Source organism: Gossypium hirsutum, chromosome A10 (assembly GCF_007990345.1).
Source record: "Gossypium hirsutum isolate 1008001.06 chromosome A10, Gossypium_hirsutum_v2.1, whole genome shotgun sequence".
Classification (NCBI taxonomy): Eukaryota; Viridiplantae; Streptophyta; class Magnoliopsida; order Malvales; family Malvaceae; genus Gossypium; species Gossypium hirsutum.
This window is the reverse complement of record NC_053433.1, coordinates 93,866,073-93,883,577: the sequence shown is the minus strand read 5'-3', so window position 1 is coordinate 93,883,577 and position 17,505 is coordinate 93,866,073. Positions and strand designations below refer to the sequence as shown.

The 17,505-nt window shown below is 35.2% G+C and overlaps 2 protein-coding genes across 2 annotated transcripts; one reads left to right on the top strand and one right to left on the bottom strand.

Moving 5' to 3' along the window:
• The first annotated feature begins 2,422 nt into the window (after positions 1-2,422).
• Positions 2,423-7,298, top strand: LOC107896739 (serine/threonine-protein kinase PBL27). Its single transcript, XM_016822004.2, has 5 exons — positions 2,423-2,980; positions 3,846-4,045; positions 4,204-4,393; positions 5,672-6,063; positions 6,222-7,298. The coding sequence occupies exons 1-5, from the start codon at positions 2,839-2,841 to the stop codon at positions 6,843-6,845; spliced, it is 1,548 nt and encodes a 515-aa protein (XP_016677493.1). The 5' UTR covers positions 2,423-2,838; the 3' UTR covers positions 6,846-7,298.
• A 239-nt stretch (positions 7,299-7,537) lies between these two features.
• On the bottom strand, positions 7,538-14,032 carry LOC107896738 (ISWI chromatin-remodeling complex ATPase CHR11). Its single transcript, XM_041079046.1, has 25 exons — positions 13,684-14,032; positions 13,345-13,476; positions 13,160-13,266; positions 12,841-12,947; positions 12,656-12,753; positions 12,349-12,528; positions 12,058-12,279; positions 11,556-11,690; positions 11,182-11,464; positions 11,034-11,107; positions 10,652-10,872; positions 10,495-10,582; positions 10,312-10,405; positions 10,031-10,219; positions 9,902-9,933; positions 9,712-9,788; positions 9,538-9,627; positions 9,387-9,456; positions 9,241-9,295; positions 9,100-9,155; positions 8,860-9,025; positions 8,555-8,733; positions 8,244-8,459; positions 7,973-8,071; positions 7,538-7,874 (listed from the first exon to the last, which is right to left on the bottom strand). The coding sequence occupies exons 1-25, from the start codon at positions 13,870-13,872 to the stop codon at positions 7,857-7,859; spliced, it is 3,177 nt and encodes a 1,058-aa protein (XP_040934980.1). The 5' UTR covers positions 13,873-14,032; the 3' UTR covers positions 7,538-7,856.
• Between the last annotated feature and the right edge of the window lie 3,473 nt (positions 14,033-17,505).

Here is a 17,505-nt window from a genome sequence, read left to right as displayed (position 1 = left end):
ATAAACAATAGTTTATTGTAAACTTATCATGTAAGCTTTTATCGATTGTCATGGTTGTCATATGCCACGATAAGAGTATGCAACGTGATAAAAGTTAATATATCCTCATTAAAATTACTAAAAACGAATAAAAATATATATAATATATATAATAGCAAAAAAGTTCTAAAAAATTGCTTAAAATATATATATGATTTAAAATAACATAAAATTATGTAAAATTACAAAAAAAATAGAAAATTATAAAAACTATTTGAAAACTATAAAATATTATAAATATATAAAATAAATTTAAAAATATGAAACAAATTTAAAAAACCCAAAACTTTTCCACATGAATGTTGTATCTAATACAAAATGTAATGTCATATATAGAATATTATCAATTGAAGGCTTATGTCTACTTATGTACAGCGCGGAGTTAGGAAATTCTTTTTGAGAGGATTGAAATTAAATTATATATTTTTATAATAATAAAAATATAATTTTATTATTTTAATAGTTTATATTTTTATATTTTTTAAATAATCAAATTAAATTTTTATTATTTTTAATAAATTAAATTATTTTATCATTATTAATTTAAAATTTTATAAATTATAAAAATATTAGATAAAGATTTCTCCATGGAGGGAGTCGAGCCGAGCCCGTGTAAGCACCCTAACTCAGCCACTGCTTATGTAAGTCTCATGTCTATAAAAGTTAATAAGCGATAAAAAATTTGAAACTAGTTCATTTTCTCATCTCCGCTTATACTCTCAATATTATCAATATTGAAAATTTGACACCAAAATAAATAGCTCTCCAATTTATTTATCAACTTAGAGAATGTAAAGTAATCTAGTGTATAATTTGAGTAGGAAAAACATAAATATGTATTACAATAATGGTTACTTGTACCAAAAAAAAAAATGTTTTTCATTGGTCAATTTTGTTCATCAATTGGGTCTTAGTTTATTTACGAGATGGTTAAAAATTCAATCTTTTCATAAAGTAAATTGTATTATTATGAGTGTATTTTTTATCTTTTTATATTTTGGTTAAAATTTGTTATTAATCCTTATACTTCTATAGAATTTGAGATTTAGTCACTGAATTTTAAAAGTTAAAAATTCTATCATTTTATTTTTTTAATTTAAAAATTTTAGTCCGATCATTATTATTGTTGATAGCTTCTATAAGAATTTGTCAAACTAATATGTTTATTTTTCGTTGATCATATACCACGTCATATGAGGGCAACCTAATTAATATGCCGAGTTGAAAAAGTTTTGAAAAAAAATGCTAACAATGTTAATGATTGGACTAGGATTTTAAAATTATAAAAACATGAAGACTTAATTTTTAACTTTTTAAGTACATGTATGAAATCTCAAATGTTATCAAATACAGGGGCTAACAATATGTTTAAACATTATATTTTTATAAATCAATAAAAAAATTTTACATAGAATAAGATTTGAATCAAAGAAACATGGAATTTAAATCTTCAACTTTACTATTTTAACCAAAACATGAATTCTTAAAATTATATTATAAAAAATAAATGTGGAATTTGATTAAAATGATAAAATTGAAGTGATGTTGAAGCTGGTTATTTTCATAGATTTAAAATCTTGATATTTCTTAGAAAAATGAATTTTTAGTTGTTATATTTTAAACGTAATTTCTTAAAAATAAACTATGTTTTTTTTAGATAAATAGTTATTTTGGAAGGTTATTTATTAGTATGGATAAAAAGGAAAACAAAAGGTCGTAGTTTCAGATAATAATAATAATAATAAGAGAGTAAAAATTAAAGGAGAAATTAGGTAACTTACACATCGTCTTTGTTGAAAGAGAGAAATAATGGATATAGTTTTATTTAAATGAAATGACTAACCTAATGTGGTGTGGCTTTTATATCTGATTAATTAAGTTAGTACTACCAGCTAATTTGAATCTAACTTGATTATATACATTATTTATATAATAAAATATTTAAATAAAACAATTAAAACTAAAATATTTAGGAATTGAACCAAAGCTAAAAAAAAAATTTATTTATAAATTTTTCAACTCAATTCAACCAATAATATTATTAATATAAATATAAATTAAGATTTTATATTAAAAAAAAATTGTAAAAACCGGAATCCATTGAAAAAGTAAAATAAATAGGATGATGACATCACCACCTAAATCCAACGACTCAAAATTCAAAAAAAGTTAAAACACAAAAATCAAGGTAATCATACTTAGATTCGGGGTTTAGCCCATCCTTTTTCTTTCAATTTAAATAAAACAGGCGGACCCCCGATTTTTGATTTTTTAAACTGGTGTTGAGAATGTCCATCACAATTGTGGAAACCACATCCTCTACGGTGGGACCCTCCAACCGCTATGACTATTATTAAATTAAGTCTAATAATCATGATTATTTGAATGAGATAAGTTTTACTTTTACCCTTTTCAAACACTCACCAACGGTAAACCTCAAGTAAGTAAAAGTAATAATACGAGTCATGGCCGCTAATCTCTTAATTACTGCATAATTTATACTTCCCATTAAATTATTTTTTCTTTTCTTTCTCTTTACCTTCCTGATTTTCTTGCACACCATGATTCTTTTTCTTTCTTCCATTTGTTGATCTGCCACTTTGGTCTCGATCTTTGTCTTAAATGGGCACTTGAGATCATAAAGACAGGATTTGAAGTGGGAAAATAAGGATTTTTAAAGATTGTAACTTTAAGGGGAAATTTTTGGAGCTGGGTTTTTCTTTTTATTTGGTTAAGTGGAGTAAATTTTGAAGAATTATATTCAATTTTGGGTTTTTTTTTTTATTCTGGGTTTTGATTATGGGTGGGTGTTTTCCTTGTTTTGGATCATCGAACAAGGCAGGCAGTAATGGTGGGGGCAGTGTGAAAGAACTGAGCAAAAAGGATTCAACTAAAGACAGCTCAGTTGGACAGCCTCATCATGTTAACAGAGTTAATTCTGGTAAAATGTTTTTCTTTTTCTTACCCAAATTTCACTCTGTTTTATGCAGCAGCTGGAGAATGTTGAAATCTCTGTTTTTTATGAGTTTGTTTTCAAGTTTTCGATGACATTTAGCTGTTAGAATATGTTGGTGGTTTGATCTGATACATCAATGGTTGTTTTAGGGTGTTTGATCGATTTAGATGGTTTATCAATATATCTTTGAGTGTTTATATGAATTAATAGTTAGTTATTCTTTTGTTGGTAAAATAGTTTGAATTCTACTTAGATGAAGGGCTTCGTGACTGCCCAATATAGGTATGTTTCTTGCACAAGTATGGTTAGAATTTACAAATTTTTTTCATATATTTGGAGGTCATATATTCATATCCATGTGTTGCAAAAGGGTACTCAAAGAAGAATGAAGAATCCAGGCTACATAGTTCGTAAGTCTGGTTTTAGGTTTAGGAATGCAGATTTTCTCATTTTCTTTAAAATTCTTGTTCATCCACAATCATTAAGCTAACATAGACTAAATGCTAGTAAATTCATTTTAACTGTCTCCTATATTCCTTTTAGAATGTAAAATGCAGTTTCTAAGTCATGAATTCACAACTGTTTACATTCATCTCGGACTTGGTATTCTATTGAAGAAGTATATTACACAATTCTAATGTTATAAAAGGTTCAATCTTTATTTCAAGGTGACTTAGTTTTCTTGCGGTTGAAAGTTTAAACTTGCATTGAGCGCTTATGTTCACTTTATGCCACAATTACTGGAATGCAGCTTTTTAACTTTTCTTTTTCCCTTTTAATTGTAATAGTTCTATTGTTTACTGTCATCCTTTCATTTTCTCCGATGTATCTGATTCACTTCTTTGAACAGACAAATCAAAATCTCGGAGTGTTTCTGATCCTAAGAAGGAACCTGCAGTACCTAAAGATGGACCAACAGCAAATATTGCAGCACAAACATTTACCTTCCGAGAGCTTGCTGCTGCCACGAAGAACTTTAGGCCAGAATGTCTATTAGGAGAAGGGGGGTTTGGACGTGTTTATAAGGGCCGCTTGGAGAGTACTGGACAGGTCTGTAAGAGATACTTCTAATAGATGTCAACGACACTGTGCTTTAAACATGTTCTTAAGTTATAAAGCACATTATTGCACTTTTACTGTTTATGTTGAATTACAGGCGTCTAGGATGCAAATCATATGCTATAATAATACTTGTTTTATGTTTGCAGGTAGTTGCTGTCAAACAGCTTGATAGAAATGGCCTTCAAGGAAATAGAGAATTTCTTGTTGAAGTTCTCATGCTTAGCCTCTTACACCACCCAAACCTCGTGAATTTGATTGGTTATTGCGCCGATGGGGACCAACGCCTCCTTGTCTACGAGTTTATGCCTTTAGGGTCTTTGGAGGATCATTTACATGGTAAGGGTGCTGGTATTTTAGTGTTCATGGTACTTGCAGCAACTTGAAATCTGAATTGCATCCTCAGGATTAATTATGAAGTAATTTCATGTCAATGAACATGCATGGCTTTTTGCTTTTGCCTGTCTTCAGGTTCTACAATTTTTCGATCGAGTTAATTGCAATAGAAGGTTTGTAGCCTTAATTTACCAAGTTATTAGTGATGAAGCAGCATTGGATAAACTTTAGACTAAGAATACTTCCTTCTATAGATGTCTTTTAACCAATAAGTTAATGCCTACTAGAAAGAAATATTTGTAGAATTGTCGGGAGAATGAATGGCTTTTCTTGCACTGAATTAGTGGTTGTTGATTGCTTGTGCCTTCATCTGTGCTACTAGACAATATGTAACCAGACATTCTATTGTTTCCATGCCCGGTTTCTTCCTTAATGCCATTTTGAGCTCTCCAAAAGATTTTTAGTATATTTTAAAGCACTGCCTGGTCATTAGGCTGTGGCTAAATTTTTCTTCATAGTGTCCTAAACTATTGTTAGAATTGCTAAACATAAATATCAATCGATGGCATGCTTTAAATAAAAATAATTGCACCCCCTCCCCCCCCCCCTCCGTTTGGGCTTTAATATTTTGGTAAAAATGGAATTATCAGATTCCTCATGCTAGAGATGGTCAATTATGTTGATCAATATCGTTGCAAGTGCCATATGGCCAATAAAGGTTATGAAGTTGGATGGTAGTTTTGACTTAATATTTACGGAGTGTCTCCTTATGTGCACTTTTTACTTGTTACTGACAAAATCTACATCTGTGCATAGATTCCTCGGCCAGAGATTCAGATGCCTAATATTTGATATGATTCCAATAGTTCCAAACCGGGTTTAAGTTTTCAAAAGTAAAATCTCTTGACTTACATTGTTCCCAACAAAGTTTGTAGTTAGTTGTAATGCAGAGAAAATGAAGTAAAGTTAGCCAAGTAGCTTCTGCAGGAGTTTTATCGGACCTAAAGAAATGAAGACCAGGTTTAATTTTTATCATTGTAAAATCATCTCATCCCTGTAACTACTCAGTTGGATTGTGTTTTGTATTCGACATACAGCATGAGCATTAACTTTTGGATTTTGTTCTGGGGATACTCTTGTATTTAAGATAGCAGTAAACATTTGCTGTATTCTCTCCATCGGTTTATTCCACGCTCATTTCATTAATATCCTATCAGGTTAGAATTATAGAACGACACTTTTGGCAGACCACAGTGATTACCTTGTTTAAATTGTTTTCAGATCTTCCATCCGACAAGGAACCTCTGGACTGGAATACGAGAATGAGGATTGCAGCCGGTGCAGCAAAGGGATTGGAATACTTGCATGATAAAGCTAATCCTCCTGTTATATATAGGGACTTAAAATCATCCAACATCCTTCTTGATGAGGGCTTTCACCCTAAATTATCAGATTTTGGGCTTGCAAAACTCGGTCCTGTTGGTGACAAAACACATGTGTCAACACGTGTGATGGGCACTTATGGTTATTGTGCTCCAGAATATGCAATGACTGGGCAGCTCACGCTAAAATCTGATGTTTACAGTTTCGGGGTAGTCTTTATTGAGCTTATAACCGGGCGCAAGGCCATTGATAATACACGTGCTCCGGGAGAGCAGAATCTTGTTGCATGGGTAAGGATCTTTTCTCTCTGACCCTGACAAGATTCCGGTGTAAGAGATTTCTTCCAAATTTGTGCTTATGCAGAATTATTATCATCTTCTATTTATTACTGCTTTAACTTAAAACGTGTATTCTAATACTTCTTTTCTTTTTGAAATGGTGTTTGTAGGCACGACCACTTTTCAGAGATCGTAGGAAGTTTCCAAAAATGGCTGACCCACTACTACAAGGTCGTTATCCCATACGAGGATTGTACCAAGCTCTTGCAGTTGCAGCAATGTGTTTGCAGGAGCAAGCAGCAACAAGGCCTCTAATAGGCGATGTTGTGACAGCACTTACATATTTAGCATCGCAAACCTATGACCCTAATGCACCTAACAATCAAAGCAACAGAGTTGGTCCGTCAACTCCAAGAGTCAAGGATGATCGAAGGAGTATGGCAGACGGTCTGGACAGCCCAGATGCACGTGGACGGGTAGGTTCCCCGTCCACCCATAGAAATTCGCCTGATTACAGGAAGAAGAACCATGTTCGGGAAATGAGCAGTGGTGCAGAGTTAAGTAGGAACGAACCTGGAGAGGGATCAGGGAGGAAATGGGGTAGTTTGGATGAATCAGAACAGCAAGAATCTCATACAGATAGCCCTATGAATTCTGCTAGAGCAAGGGAAACATCACGTAATCGCGATCTTGATAGGGAACGAGCTGTTGCAGAGGCTAAAGTGTGGGGTGAGAATTGGAGGGAGAAAAAACGGGCAAATGCAATGGGTGACTCTGATGGAAGAAACGACTGAAACCTGCCAAAAAAAAAACTAAATCCATGTCATTTTGCTTAGTTCAAGCAAAAAAGAAAACATGTTTGAATCATTTTAAAGGGTCAGCAGTGGCAAAAAGAAAAGCTTGAATCCTTGACAGTCGTTCTCTCCATTTCTACCCAGGAAATAAGAGTTAATTCATGTACACATCATGTTGAAAGAACGCGTAGTGGAGCTGTTGATTTATTTGGGGGCATTCACAGGTACATTTCCATGTTAATCTACGCATTTAGGCTTTTTCTATTTTTGTTGTTGAGATTCATGTTACTGGAGTTGCTAGGAAGATGTGTAATTTTTGGTCACCATTCTGATTGTATTGATTGATGTTGACTGGGAGTGCATTGGTGTTTGCATCTTTTGAACTGGGTGGGTATAGTTTACTTGTGTACGGATTTTGAGTCAGCTTATAGCTCATACAAAGAGATTTCATGATATCATTTCTTTTTTGTATAAAATAACTGTAACCGGAAATATTTTTTAAAAAAATCCCAAACCTCAATAACCAGTTAAACCATACCTCTTATTGAACATTAAATAAATAAAACCATGGTATTGAACCAACCTATTGATAAGACCACATTTAAAATCCTTTTGATTCATAACAAACAAACAGTAGAACCCATTACGCCCATCATTTAAATGATACAGATATATATATAACTTAAAAAAAATGTCATAATCGTATCCGGCTCCAATATAATTTCAATAATAATGGTCAGCATAATACATATGGTTCCAAATCCAGATGGATAAGAACAGATAGATTGTTCTTAAAAATCCCTTGTGATTAACCTTACTATACTCATTTATACACCTTTTATAACCTAAACTAATTTCCATTAATGGTGGTTAATTCCCACCCAACCTCAAGAGTTCCATGAAATACCAAATGCAAACTACAGCCCAATTCCTCGTTCTGATATTTCTGCTTTTAAACCCAAATAAATATCAGAGATTTTAGACCCAAAATTTGTAGTTCACATTACTCGCTCACTTCCTCTTTTTACCCTGCAAAACAGATATACGAGACAAATACCACTTTTGTAACAACAGTGAAGGAAATAAATTTCATCAATAAAAATCTCAGATTTCAGTATAAAACCAACCGAATTCGCATAATCATCCATTGATAGCTGCTTGCGTTTCTTTTGTTGAGTAGGACTCTCAGTTGGCTGCCTCCCTCCGCGCTTCGATGGTGTTATGTTCTGAAAATATCATGTCAGATGAGGATCATGATAACCAGAAGACCAAACTCGTACAAACATAGTAAACCAAAGAAATGTATATAGTTCTAAATGGGTTATAAGCATGGATTGATGGCACGTAACAAGCATGCGACTCAAGCATGTATTTTTGGTAGCCATAAAAGATGAGAACCTTGGCAAGTTTCTTTTCCTTGCGGGCTTGTCGCTCCCTCTCGTCACATTCTTGGTTTTCCTTCTCAACCAATCGGATGAGGGTATCACATCTCCGAGCCAGCTCTTGAGTCGTTCGCGACTTCACAAACCAATCAAATCGAAACAAGGGGGATGTACGAAATGCTGCCTTCAACTCCTCCCAGTTCCCATAACCAAGCTTGTGAACCATGCAAACCTGTTTACATACAATACAAAGAGGTATCATATCAGAAAAGTAAAGATAAGGAGGATCTAAAAATCCTGTATGATAAAAATGATATAGACACACACCATGAATCGATCACATTCTTCATTGTACAGCTTCCCTTTGTTCTGACCATACTGGATCTTCATTTCCAGCCAGGGATTCTTGTACCGATCCAATTTTTTGCCAATTGCCTTCATGATCTCATCTTTTCTGGAAATTCTAGCCTCTCCTCGTTCAATGTTCTTAATTATCCTATCATAATCTGGTAAAAAAAAATCCAGCAATTAATGTATCATAAAAAACCTCATCCAGAACCAGCTACTGGAACTTGTTGAACCAATCAACACTTTAACAATCAATGTAGCATACGTTGTTAGAGATCATTTACCATTTAACTCCTTGAAGCGTTCCTTAAAAACTTTAGCATATCTTTCAACTTCTTGATCCGTTTTCCCTTCCATTTCTGAAGCAATACTTTTTATATCATTCCGTCCATACTTCTCACAAGCTCTAATGAATGTATTGAAATCTCTTCTACTCCATGAAGAAAATCCCTAATGCACCAAAAGAATTAAGTTTGAGTAAAACCAGCCAGTTTAAAAAGCATAACACGCCACATTCCACTCACCTCTTCTAGTAGTCTCTCCTTTTCTTCCAACTCTTCAGCGGTTAATGGATCTCCCCCTTTAAATTAATCAAACTTAGTCAAATGGGCATAAAGAAGACGGTGAACCATAAAGCAACTGATTATATGGCAAAAGGAAAATACCTTCAGGTTCATCCACATCAATTGTGTCCTTTACCTGATTCTTCTGATGTGTTTGCTGATTTTAATTGAAAAAACCAGTCAAGAAATAACTCACAACCAATATCAACGAGTCAATGGAGAAAATAAAAACAGGATATCATGCATACCATGAGATAGCGTACTTCTTTCTCATACAACTCACTTAGCCTCTGAGTGTTAAAAAATTGGAAATCATGCCTGGAAATGGCAAAATTTTACTAGCTACAATATCTAACAATACAAAATATTTAACAAACATTAGTTTGAGAAGGGGCATACAGTTGAGGCATGCGAGGAATACGAGGCTCCTTTGGTTTTGCTGGAGCTGACTGGCGCATGGTTTGTTTGAAGTACTCAGATTCTGAGTAACTGATTGAAGGATGGGAGAAATACAAATCAGATAAAAGATAAACAAAGCAAAAATAAAGTAGAATGCTAAAGAAACCAACTTACTTCCGCTTCCGCTCTCTTTTAGGTGGTTCAATCCAGTTTTCACTTACAATTTTCTTGAAGTCAAACTTGTTCTCATCCTTTATCAAGAAGAAAACAAAACCATAGACAATTAATAACAGGCATTGTTAAAACAGTAGACTTAGCAAAGACCAAACAGAAAGGATGGGGGAAAGAAACAAGGGGGAAATACCTTATCATCATCAAAATCATACAATTCAGCAGCTACATAAACAGAAAAATGTCAGCACTCTAAAAATATGATTGTTTATATAGGAGAGTGAACTCCTAAACAAACAAAACAAGAGTTAGATAGCCATACTATCATCCATCTTAAATTTAATTGCATCCTCAGTAAATTTCTTCATCTTGGCATCAAGTTCAGCAGTTGCTGCTTCTCCTTTGGCAATGATTCTGTCAATGTCTTCATCAGTGATTGTGCTATCCTTGGAACTGAAGACCATTTCAGCACCAAACCTCACCATTTGAAGCAACTCATCCTTGTTAACAGCTGAAAGAAACGAAGACATTGAAATGTTACAATACACTCCTACAGAATTATTGCATCATGCAAAACAATTGCACTGCATAAAAACTTCTTACTCTTCTGCTCTGCTAATCGTCCTTGTTGGATAACCAGAGCATCTAGGGCAAGCTTTTTATAAGCCCTCTCAATCACCTTTTCCTCAATAGTATACTGTTTCATAATAACCGAACAAATGAGTCTATCCTTAGCATATGCTAAACTTCCAAACTAGCATACAAAGACAATTTTCAAATTTAGACCTCTGTGCAAAAGCGGAACACTTGAACTTCTTTCTTTTGACCAATCCTATGAGCACGATCTTGTGCTTGCAAATCAACTTGTGGGTTCCTGCAAGATCCCCCTATTATCATAGATCCAATGAGTAAACAAAGCAATAAAAAATAGGTAGATCCTTACCAGTCACTATCGTAAAGAATGACAACATCTGCTGTAGCAAGGTTAATACCAAGGCCTCCAGCTCTAGTTGATAACAAGAAAACAAATTTCTCACTTCCAGGCTTATTAAAGGATTCAATGGACGCATCACGATCTTCTCCACCTGTATTACCATCAATCCGGCAATACAGGTACCCGCGAAACATCAAATAATCTTCAAGAATATCCAGCAGCCTTGTCATCTGAATTCAATAAATTCCCACATATAAAGATGCAAATGCTGTAAACAAACTAAAATTAGAAGAATAATGTATGGAATACATACAGAGGTGACGACACATTCACATTCAGTGCAGAGGCATCAATAAACATATAGATAATTTTAGACAACCCTCAAAATTACCTGTGAAAATATCAGAACTCGAGAATCACGTTCCTTCAGCTTTGGAAGTAACTTGTCCAAGAGAACCATTTTGCCTGGAAATAAACCGGGAAGGTCAGTTCTCATTCAATACCAATAAAAGCCTATATCACCTGGGAAGTAAACTTACCGGCATTGGTTATAAGATGGTCCCCTGTAGTATATGGAGGTCCAGGTTCAGCACCTTGGAAAAGATATGGGTGATTACAGCATTTGCGCAGCTGCATTGCAATGTTCAGAAGACGCTTACGCTCTCCACCAGCATTAACAACTTCAAGATCTTTTTGCAACAAAGCCCTATAGTACTGTTTCTGCATCTGGGACATTCCTACTTTCAGGATAGTTTCCTTCTTGGGAGGCAAACCTTTTTCAACATCTGATTTCAATCTACGAAGGAGAAATGGACGAAGAACCTAAGGATGCAGAGACAAAAAAAAGGTATGACTTATTCGTTCAAACCCACAGGCCTGGCACAAAGAAAGGCAATTTTTCATTTTAACATGCCTTGTGAAGTTGTTGAACGACTTCCTGCTGATCATTTTCACCAGAAATCTGGAACCACTCATCAAAGGTTTCAGCTGAACTAAAAATCTCCGGCAATAAAAAGTTAAGAAGAGACCAAAGCTCATGGAGATTATTCTGCAAAAAGGAAATCAAAAGATACCAAGATTATTACATGTACTGAACAATGAAGTGTTAAAATGATTCAAGTACAAGAAATCAACAAGACAAGAAAAAACAGTCACTATTGATCAGGCTAATATGAATAACAAATGAAGTAGAAAACAGATAAAAAAAAATATTAGCAAAATCATTTCAGGTGGAACCTAAAAAGGACCCAACCAAGAAAAAGGGATACATGCTAGACCAACTTTTCAACTGAAATGCAAGTCAAGAACATTAAATAGCATAGGCATTTATGGTGAAGTAAGCAGACGCCAAGACTGGAAGTAGACATATAAAACTCAGTAAGTACTTCCATATCAAAGAACATTTGGATGCATACCTGAAGTGGAGTACCCGTAATAAGAAGACGGTAATTAGTATTGTAGAGTCTCATTGTTTTTGAAAGGAGTGAATTCTCATTCTTGATTCGATGGGCTTCATCAATAATTATATAGCGCCAACTAAAACGACGCAAGGCAGACTTCTCCTTGATGGCCATTTCAAAACTTGTGACACAGACATCAAACTTCCCAGCAACCAGTAACTCCTCACGGATGTATCTCTGTAGAAATTAAAAGGCATCAAGAATCATGTATAGAGTAAACGGTAAAGCATGCATCAAGCAACTTACTCGTTCCTCAGGATTCCCAAGAAACTTTACAGCTCGCAAGACTGGGCAAAACCGACGAATTTCATTCATCCAGTTACCAAGAGTTGATTTTGGAGCAACAACCATATGAGGGCCAGTAATCCCACGGTATTCATGCAGATAGCCCATTAAGGAAATGGTTTGCAAAGTTTTTCCCAATCCCTGCATTCAAACATTTAGTGAACAAACATCAGCCAGTGACATTGCTGCTTGTTCTGACCGTAGAATCGAGACTTGATAATGAACTTAAAAAGTAAACAATCTATAAAGTCACAGCTACACCACATACCATTTCATCTGCTAGAATTCCGTTGATACCATTCTCATACAGTCGTATAAGCCAATTTAAACCAGCAAGTTGGTAGTCCCTCATCTTTCCCTGAATACCTAGAGATACAGAGATGGAGAAATGAAAAAAGTTGAACTGATTTCTCCAACTGATAGGTCTAGGTGAGCAAGAGAGAAAGAACTTACAAGAAGGCTGAGCCACCAATCTAGTATTTCCAGACAAACCATCTTCTTCCTCCTTCAAACACTCTTCATCTTCTTCCTCTTCAGTTACTTTTGAAGCATGACGGCCCCTATATTAAACAATTGGAGGAAACCATTACTAGAGAATGTCTAAGTCAAAACAACTTTAATATAAAGTAGTTCCAAAAAAAAAAAAACAATGAAAATCATCAAAGCCAAATGATAAAAAAAATGCATTGTTTACAACCAGCAATATCATAAAAACAACACAAAAAAGGATAAATCGCGGATTTCAACATATTTTGCAGTATATATTCTGTACCTTCCTTTCACCTTCTTTTGTGATGAAGATTGGTCACCTTTAGCAAAATGAGCAAACAACTCGGTTTGCTGCAAAAGATACTTCAAACGCCCCTTCCCCCTATTATTCTGCCACAAATCAAGCATTACAGAACCATCAATTATACTTAAAATAACTGAATGTGAACTTTTCTATAGAATACACACCATATCGGCATCAATGGCAGCATTCTGAGCGTCCAATATTTCCTGAACCTTCTGCTTCTTTAGCTTCTGCATTTCTTTTAACCTTTCCTTTTCACGCTTACTAACTTCTGGATCATCACCGTTAGACTCGTCCTACAAAAAAAAATCATTTAGATAGGAACATTAAAGTTGAAATTAAGCTTCCCTAGGAGCATAATTCATTCTAGAGTGTACAAACTAAAAGTTTAAAAGTAAAGTTTTTCAATCATTAGCAAACCCTAACTATAAACAACAACCAAAAGGAAAAAAATTTGAAAGCAAGATAAAGAAGTTGATAAGAGGGGGCAAATAGTAAAAGACCTGATCGGCGATTTCTTCAGGGACGGGTTCATCGTCTTCGTCGGAAGCGGCGTCGGAGCATGCAACGGCTTCGAGCTCTTCGTCGTCGTCGTCTTCCTCCATCCGGTCGTTGATTCGCTCATCTTCAGAAGAATTGGAGCCGTTGGATAGGACTTCATCAGACGACGCCGGCTTCGACGATTTCGCCATCACTTTGACAGATCGAGGGTTTCTTCTTTCTCTTTGTCTTCTATTTTTCGTTCAGTGAAAGAAAAAAAAAAGAGAGTGTATAAAAGGCCGAATATTTATTTGTAAGGGAAGTTATGGGGTGCAAAATAAAATTGAGAGTGAAATAAAGTTGGTAAATTTGTGGCCGTTGGATTTGGAGATGGGGAGATTTAATGCTTTGAAGTGGATTGAGTGTCAATTGAGGAATTTCCCGCCAATTAGAGAAACCACGATTTCCCGCCTACTTAACCCGCTGGCTGCCTACCTCAGGCCTCAGCGTCGTCGTTCTCGGAGTTGGCAAAGTTCCAACCCTTCAATTCACCGATTTGAGTTGCCATGTTAAAGTTTTTTCAAAATCGATTTATTAAAAATTCAATTTAATTTGGATTGAATTTTAAAAGTTGAATAGAATTAGTTGAATTAAATTTTCATAATAATTTTCTTTTAATAGTTTTCAATAAGATTTAAAATTCTAAATTGCAATTCATTTCATGAACATTTTTACATGAACACCATGATTGAAGATTACAAAGACACTATTCTTTCTTTAAAGGAGAACATAGCATGTTGATACAAGGCCCAATAAAGGAGGATATAGTGGTGAATCAGTGACGGTCGGTTCACCTAGAAAGGAGAAGAGTAAAAAAGAAACAAGAGGATAGATTAACTAAGGTGAAAGATGAGAGGTTTGCTCAAAGAAACTTGAGGGTTTCAAAAGGTCAATCCTTTTTTCATCGTTGTAAGGGTATTTATAGGTAAGGTACTCATGTCCACAAGTGTGACGTGGCAGGATAAATACTCAATCCTACAAGATGCGTAAAAGATATTTATGGGCGTGAAGGGTGTGCATTGTGGGGCCCATCTTATTATGTACTTGATTAATACAATGAACTTATGCCTAAACAAGCTCCTTATTGAATTAAGAGTGTGTTCACACCTAAAAGCAGGTGGTCTTGATGATGAAAAGGTGTTACAACTCCCCAAGTTTAGGTGGGTGGCCAACTAAGATACTATCTTAAATGGAGTCAAAAAGGAAGTCAACTTTTTTGCCACGCTGACACGTGTCTATGTAGCGAAGGGGTATAACAATAGTCCTCTAGTCGAACAAGAGGTTATACAATGGCCTTTCATGAGATATTCATCTATGTAACTTTTTAAAGAAGATGAAAAATGCTTCCCCTTACCGTGGAAAGCGAAGAGTTATTGCATCTATTGTAGAAGTTTCATCATAAATTTGACTATGTTTAGGGAGAAGTGACCATGATGAAAGATGTTTGACACGGTACATGGCTAGATGCCATTGGCCATGGCCTTCGAGCCCAAAACGGTGCCTTTATGAAATCTTGTTAGGAAAATCTATAAATTTGGGTTCCAATCATCTATGAAGCCATTTATGTTTTCTTGAATTCTTACATTTTCTTAATTTTTCTTTAGTTGTTGCCAACTTCAAAGTTTAAGGGTTTTCCATATGTTTTGCTTTCAACTTTTCGTTTGTTCTTTTGCCATTTTTGCCACAAGAATCTACAATGGCTAGGGGTCAAAGGTTTATAAGAGAGAGAAGGTCTACAATGAGCTAACCATCACCTCCACAGCCAAGGGACAGGTTTTCTGCCACCTAAGATAAGCAATTATGATGGGTACAAGCTCAAAAAGGGAAAACTCATTTGTGGAATGAGCCTTGGATGAATAGAATGCTATTGGTCAATTTGAATGCACCACCATTAAACAACAAATGTAAAGGGTGTTGAGGTATAGAGTGTCACACCCGGCTTCCACTGAAACTGGAAATTAAGAAATAATTAAGGGGTTACATTGAAAGAAGCCATAAGTTGGCGATCTCTACTGGAAAATCAAGAGAAGATAGTAACCAATTTAGGACTTGGTTAAAATCTAATGCTAGTTTGGTTGGATTCAAACCAGTTGTTTCTTTAATGGGAGACACCATGATTATCAATGGATGGATTTTACACGATTGAAGGTCATAGAAGAAGGGTTATAAATAGCTAAGAGGTGACTTCCAAAAGAGGATTCATCTTGATTCTGTTTCATTTTTCTCCCTATCTTCATCTTCTTCCTTAGATGCTTCGAGGAAGTGATAGTTATAGAAAGCTCTACACGAAGCAATGATCGTGATGAATTACTTAGAAAAGTAGAAAATCCAAGGAGTTAGTAAGGTTCTAAGCCCTTTGGTGTACATAAGATTTAGAAAACAAAGTTAAGGGTTATTAGAACCATTTTAGGGGATTCTACATGCTTTCTGGAAACCTGAGTTTTAATATGAAAATACTAAGTTTAACTCATGATTTTGGATTTTTCATGCTTAGCTATTAGAAGAGTAGAAGCTCTAGCGTTTAGAAAAGCTAAGCGGAGAAGGAGGTAAAGAAGTGTCAGGTGAGTTTTTGTACTCTATTTCCTGAAATACTTGGCAGTTGTCTCGGTTTTGTGTTAAGTCCTATTATGATGAATGAATTCTGCTGATTGCATATACCAAGCTTGCATAAGATTGTTTGATATATGGTATCTGCTACATAGCTTAGTATGTATGAGATAGTTAGAAATCTACATTTAAAAAGGATATCATGTTCCATGTAGTAATGAAAGTGAAACACATATATTACCTGAATGAATGGTGGGAAAATAATCGAAGGGATAAATGGAGCTATGATATGAGAATGAAAATTTTTGTTAGATATTGCCATACGATATTGCTGTGTGCAAACCTTGATATGCGAAGCTCTGGACCTTGTGGAGGGGGAACTGCGGTGTTCAAGCATCAAGAATAGGAGAAAATAGAATTCCGTTAAAATTTCACCATCCGAGATTGTTAGGAGCAAACCGTGATGTGGAAAGCTGCAGGCCTTGCGGGGGGACACTTTGGTGTTCGAGGATCAATGTGAATATGAGATAAATCGATATTGATAGCATAAGTTTCCACAGAGCAACACCGCAATGGCAGTCGATAGGCTTTATGGGGTGACACCGCAATGACGATAAGGTTGTTTGATGTGACACCTTAAAGAGGTATAAAGTCTAAAACCATAGCTCAACTTTGGTAACTGGAGTAGTCTGCTGGGACAGTAAACATGGAGTAGTCCGTCAATGAAGGAAAAATGTAATAGAAATGGGAAATAGTCTGTCAAAACAGTAATCATGGAAGCTGGTAAGGCATAAGGGTAATATCCCGACAAGAGCCAGTCATGGGGACTGACGAGCCAATAAAGCTTAGTGTATGGGTAAAAGAAAGGAGAATTAGTTGAGGATCGTAGTAAGAATCTGTCGATAAGAATTTTTGGTAGGTTAGAAATACAATCATAAGCACCTCAGTGAGTTTACTTGGAACAGAGGGGTCAGTTGGGCACCCTGAACCTAAAGAAGTGCTAAGAGGGATGACACAAGTGACAAGTATGTCTGTCAAGACTATGTCTCCTTAATGAAAATCCATTACGAATGTACCCGCTCTACCATTAAAGATAGGCAGATGAAGAATAAATGTTTGACACCCAGGCACACCAAAATAGTCAAAACGAAACAGGGAGTAGTGTGTTTGAATCTTCTCTATCTGAAAACCCCTGCAAGATGGGGTTTATTTAGTGTAATGTAGTAGAAACTCCTAAG

Excerpts from the sequence above, each read along its gene's own strand:
- LOC107896739 (XM_016822004.2), top strand. The coding sequence starts at position 2,839 with ATGGGTGGGTGTTTTCCTTGTTTTGGATCATCGAACAAGGCAGGCAGT. Across the intron at positions 4,046-4,203 it reads GCTTGGAGAGTACTGGACAG|GTAGTTGCTGTCAAACAGCT; the intron begins GTCTGTAAGAGA and ends TTATGTTTGCAG. Across the intron at positions 4,394-5,671 it reads TTTGGAGGATCATTTACATG|ATCTTCCATCCGACAAGGAA; the intron begins GTAAGGGTGCTG and ends AATTGTTTTCAG.
- LOC107896738 (XM_041079046.1), bottom strand. The coding sequence starts at position 13,872 with ATGGCGAAATCGTCGAAGCCGGCGTCGTCTGATGAAGTCCTATCCAAC. Across the intron at positions 12,280-12,348 it reads TTGGGAATCCTGAGGAACGA|AGATACATCCGTGAGGAGTT; the intron begins GTAAGTTGCTTG and ends TAATTTCTACAG. Across the intron at positions 11,465-11,555 it reads TCGTTCAACAACTTCACAAG|GTTCTTCGTCCATTTCTCCT; the intron begins GCATGTTAAAAT and ends CTGCATCCTTAG.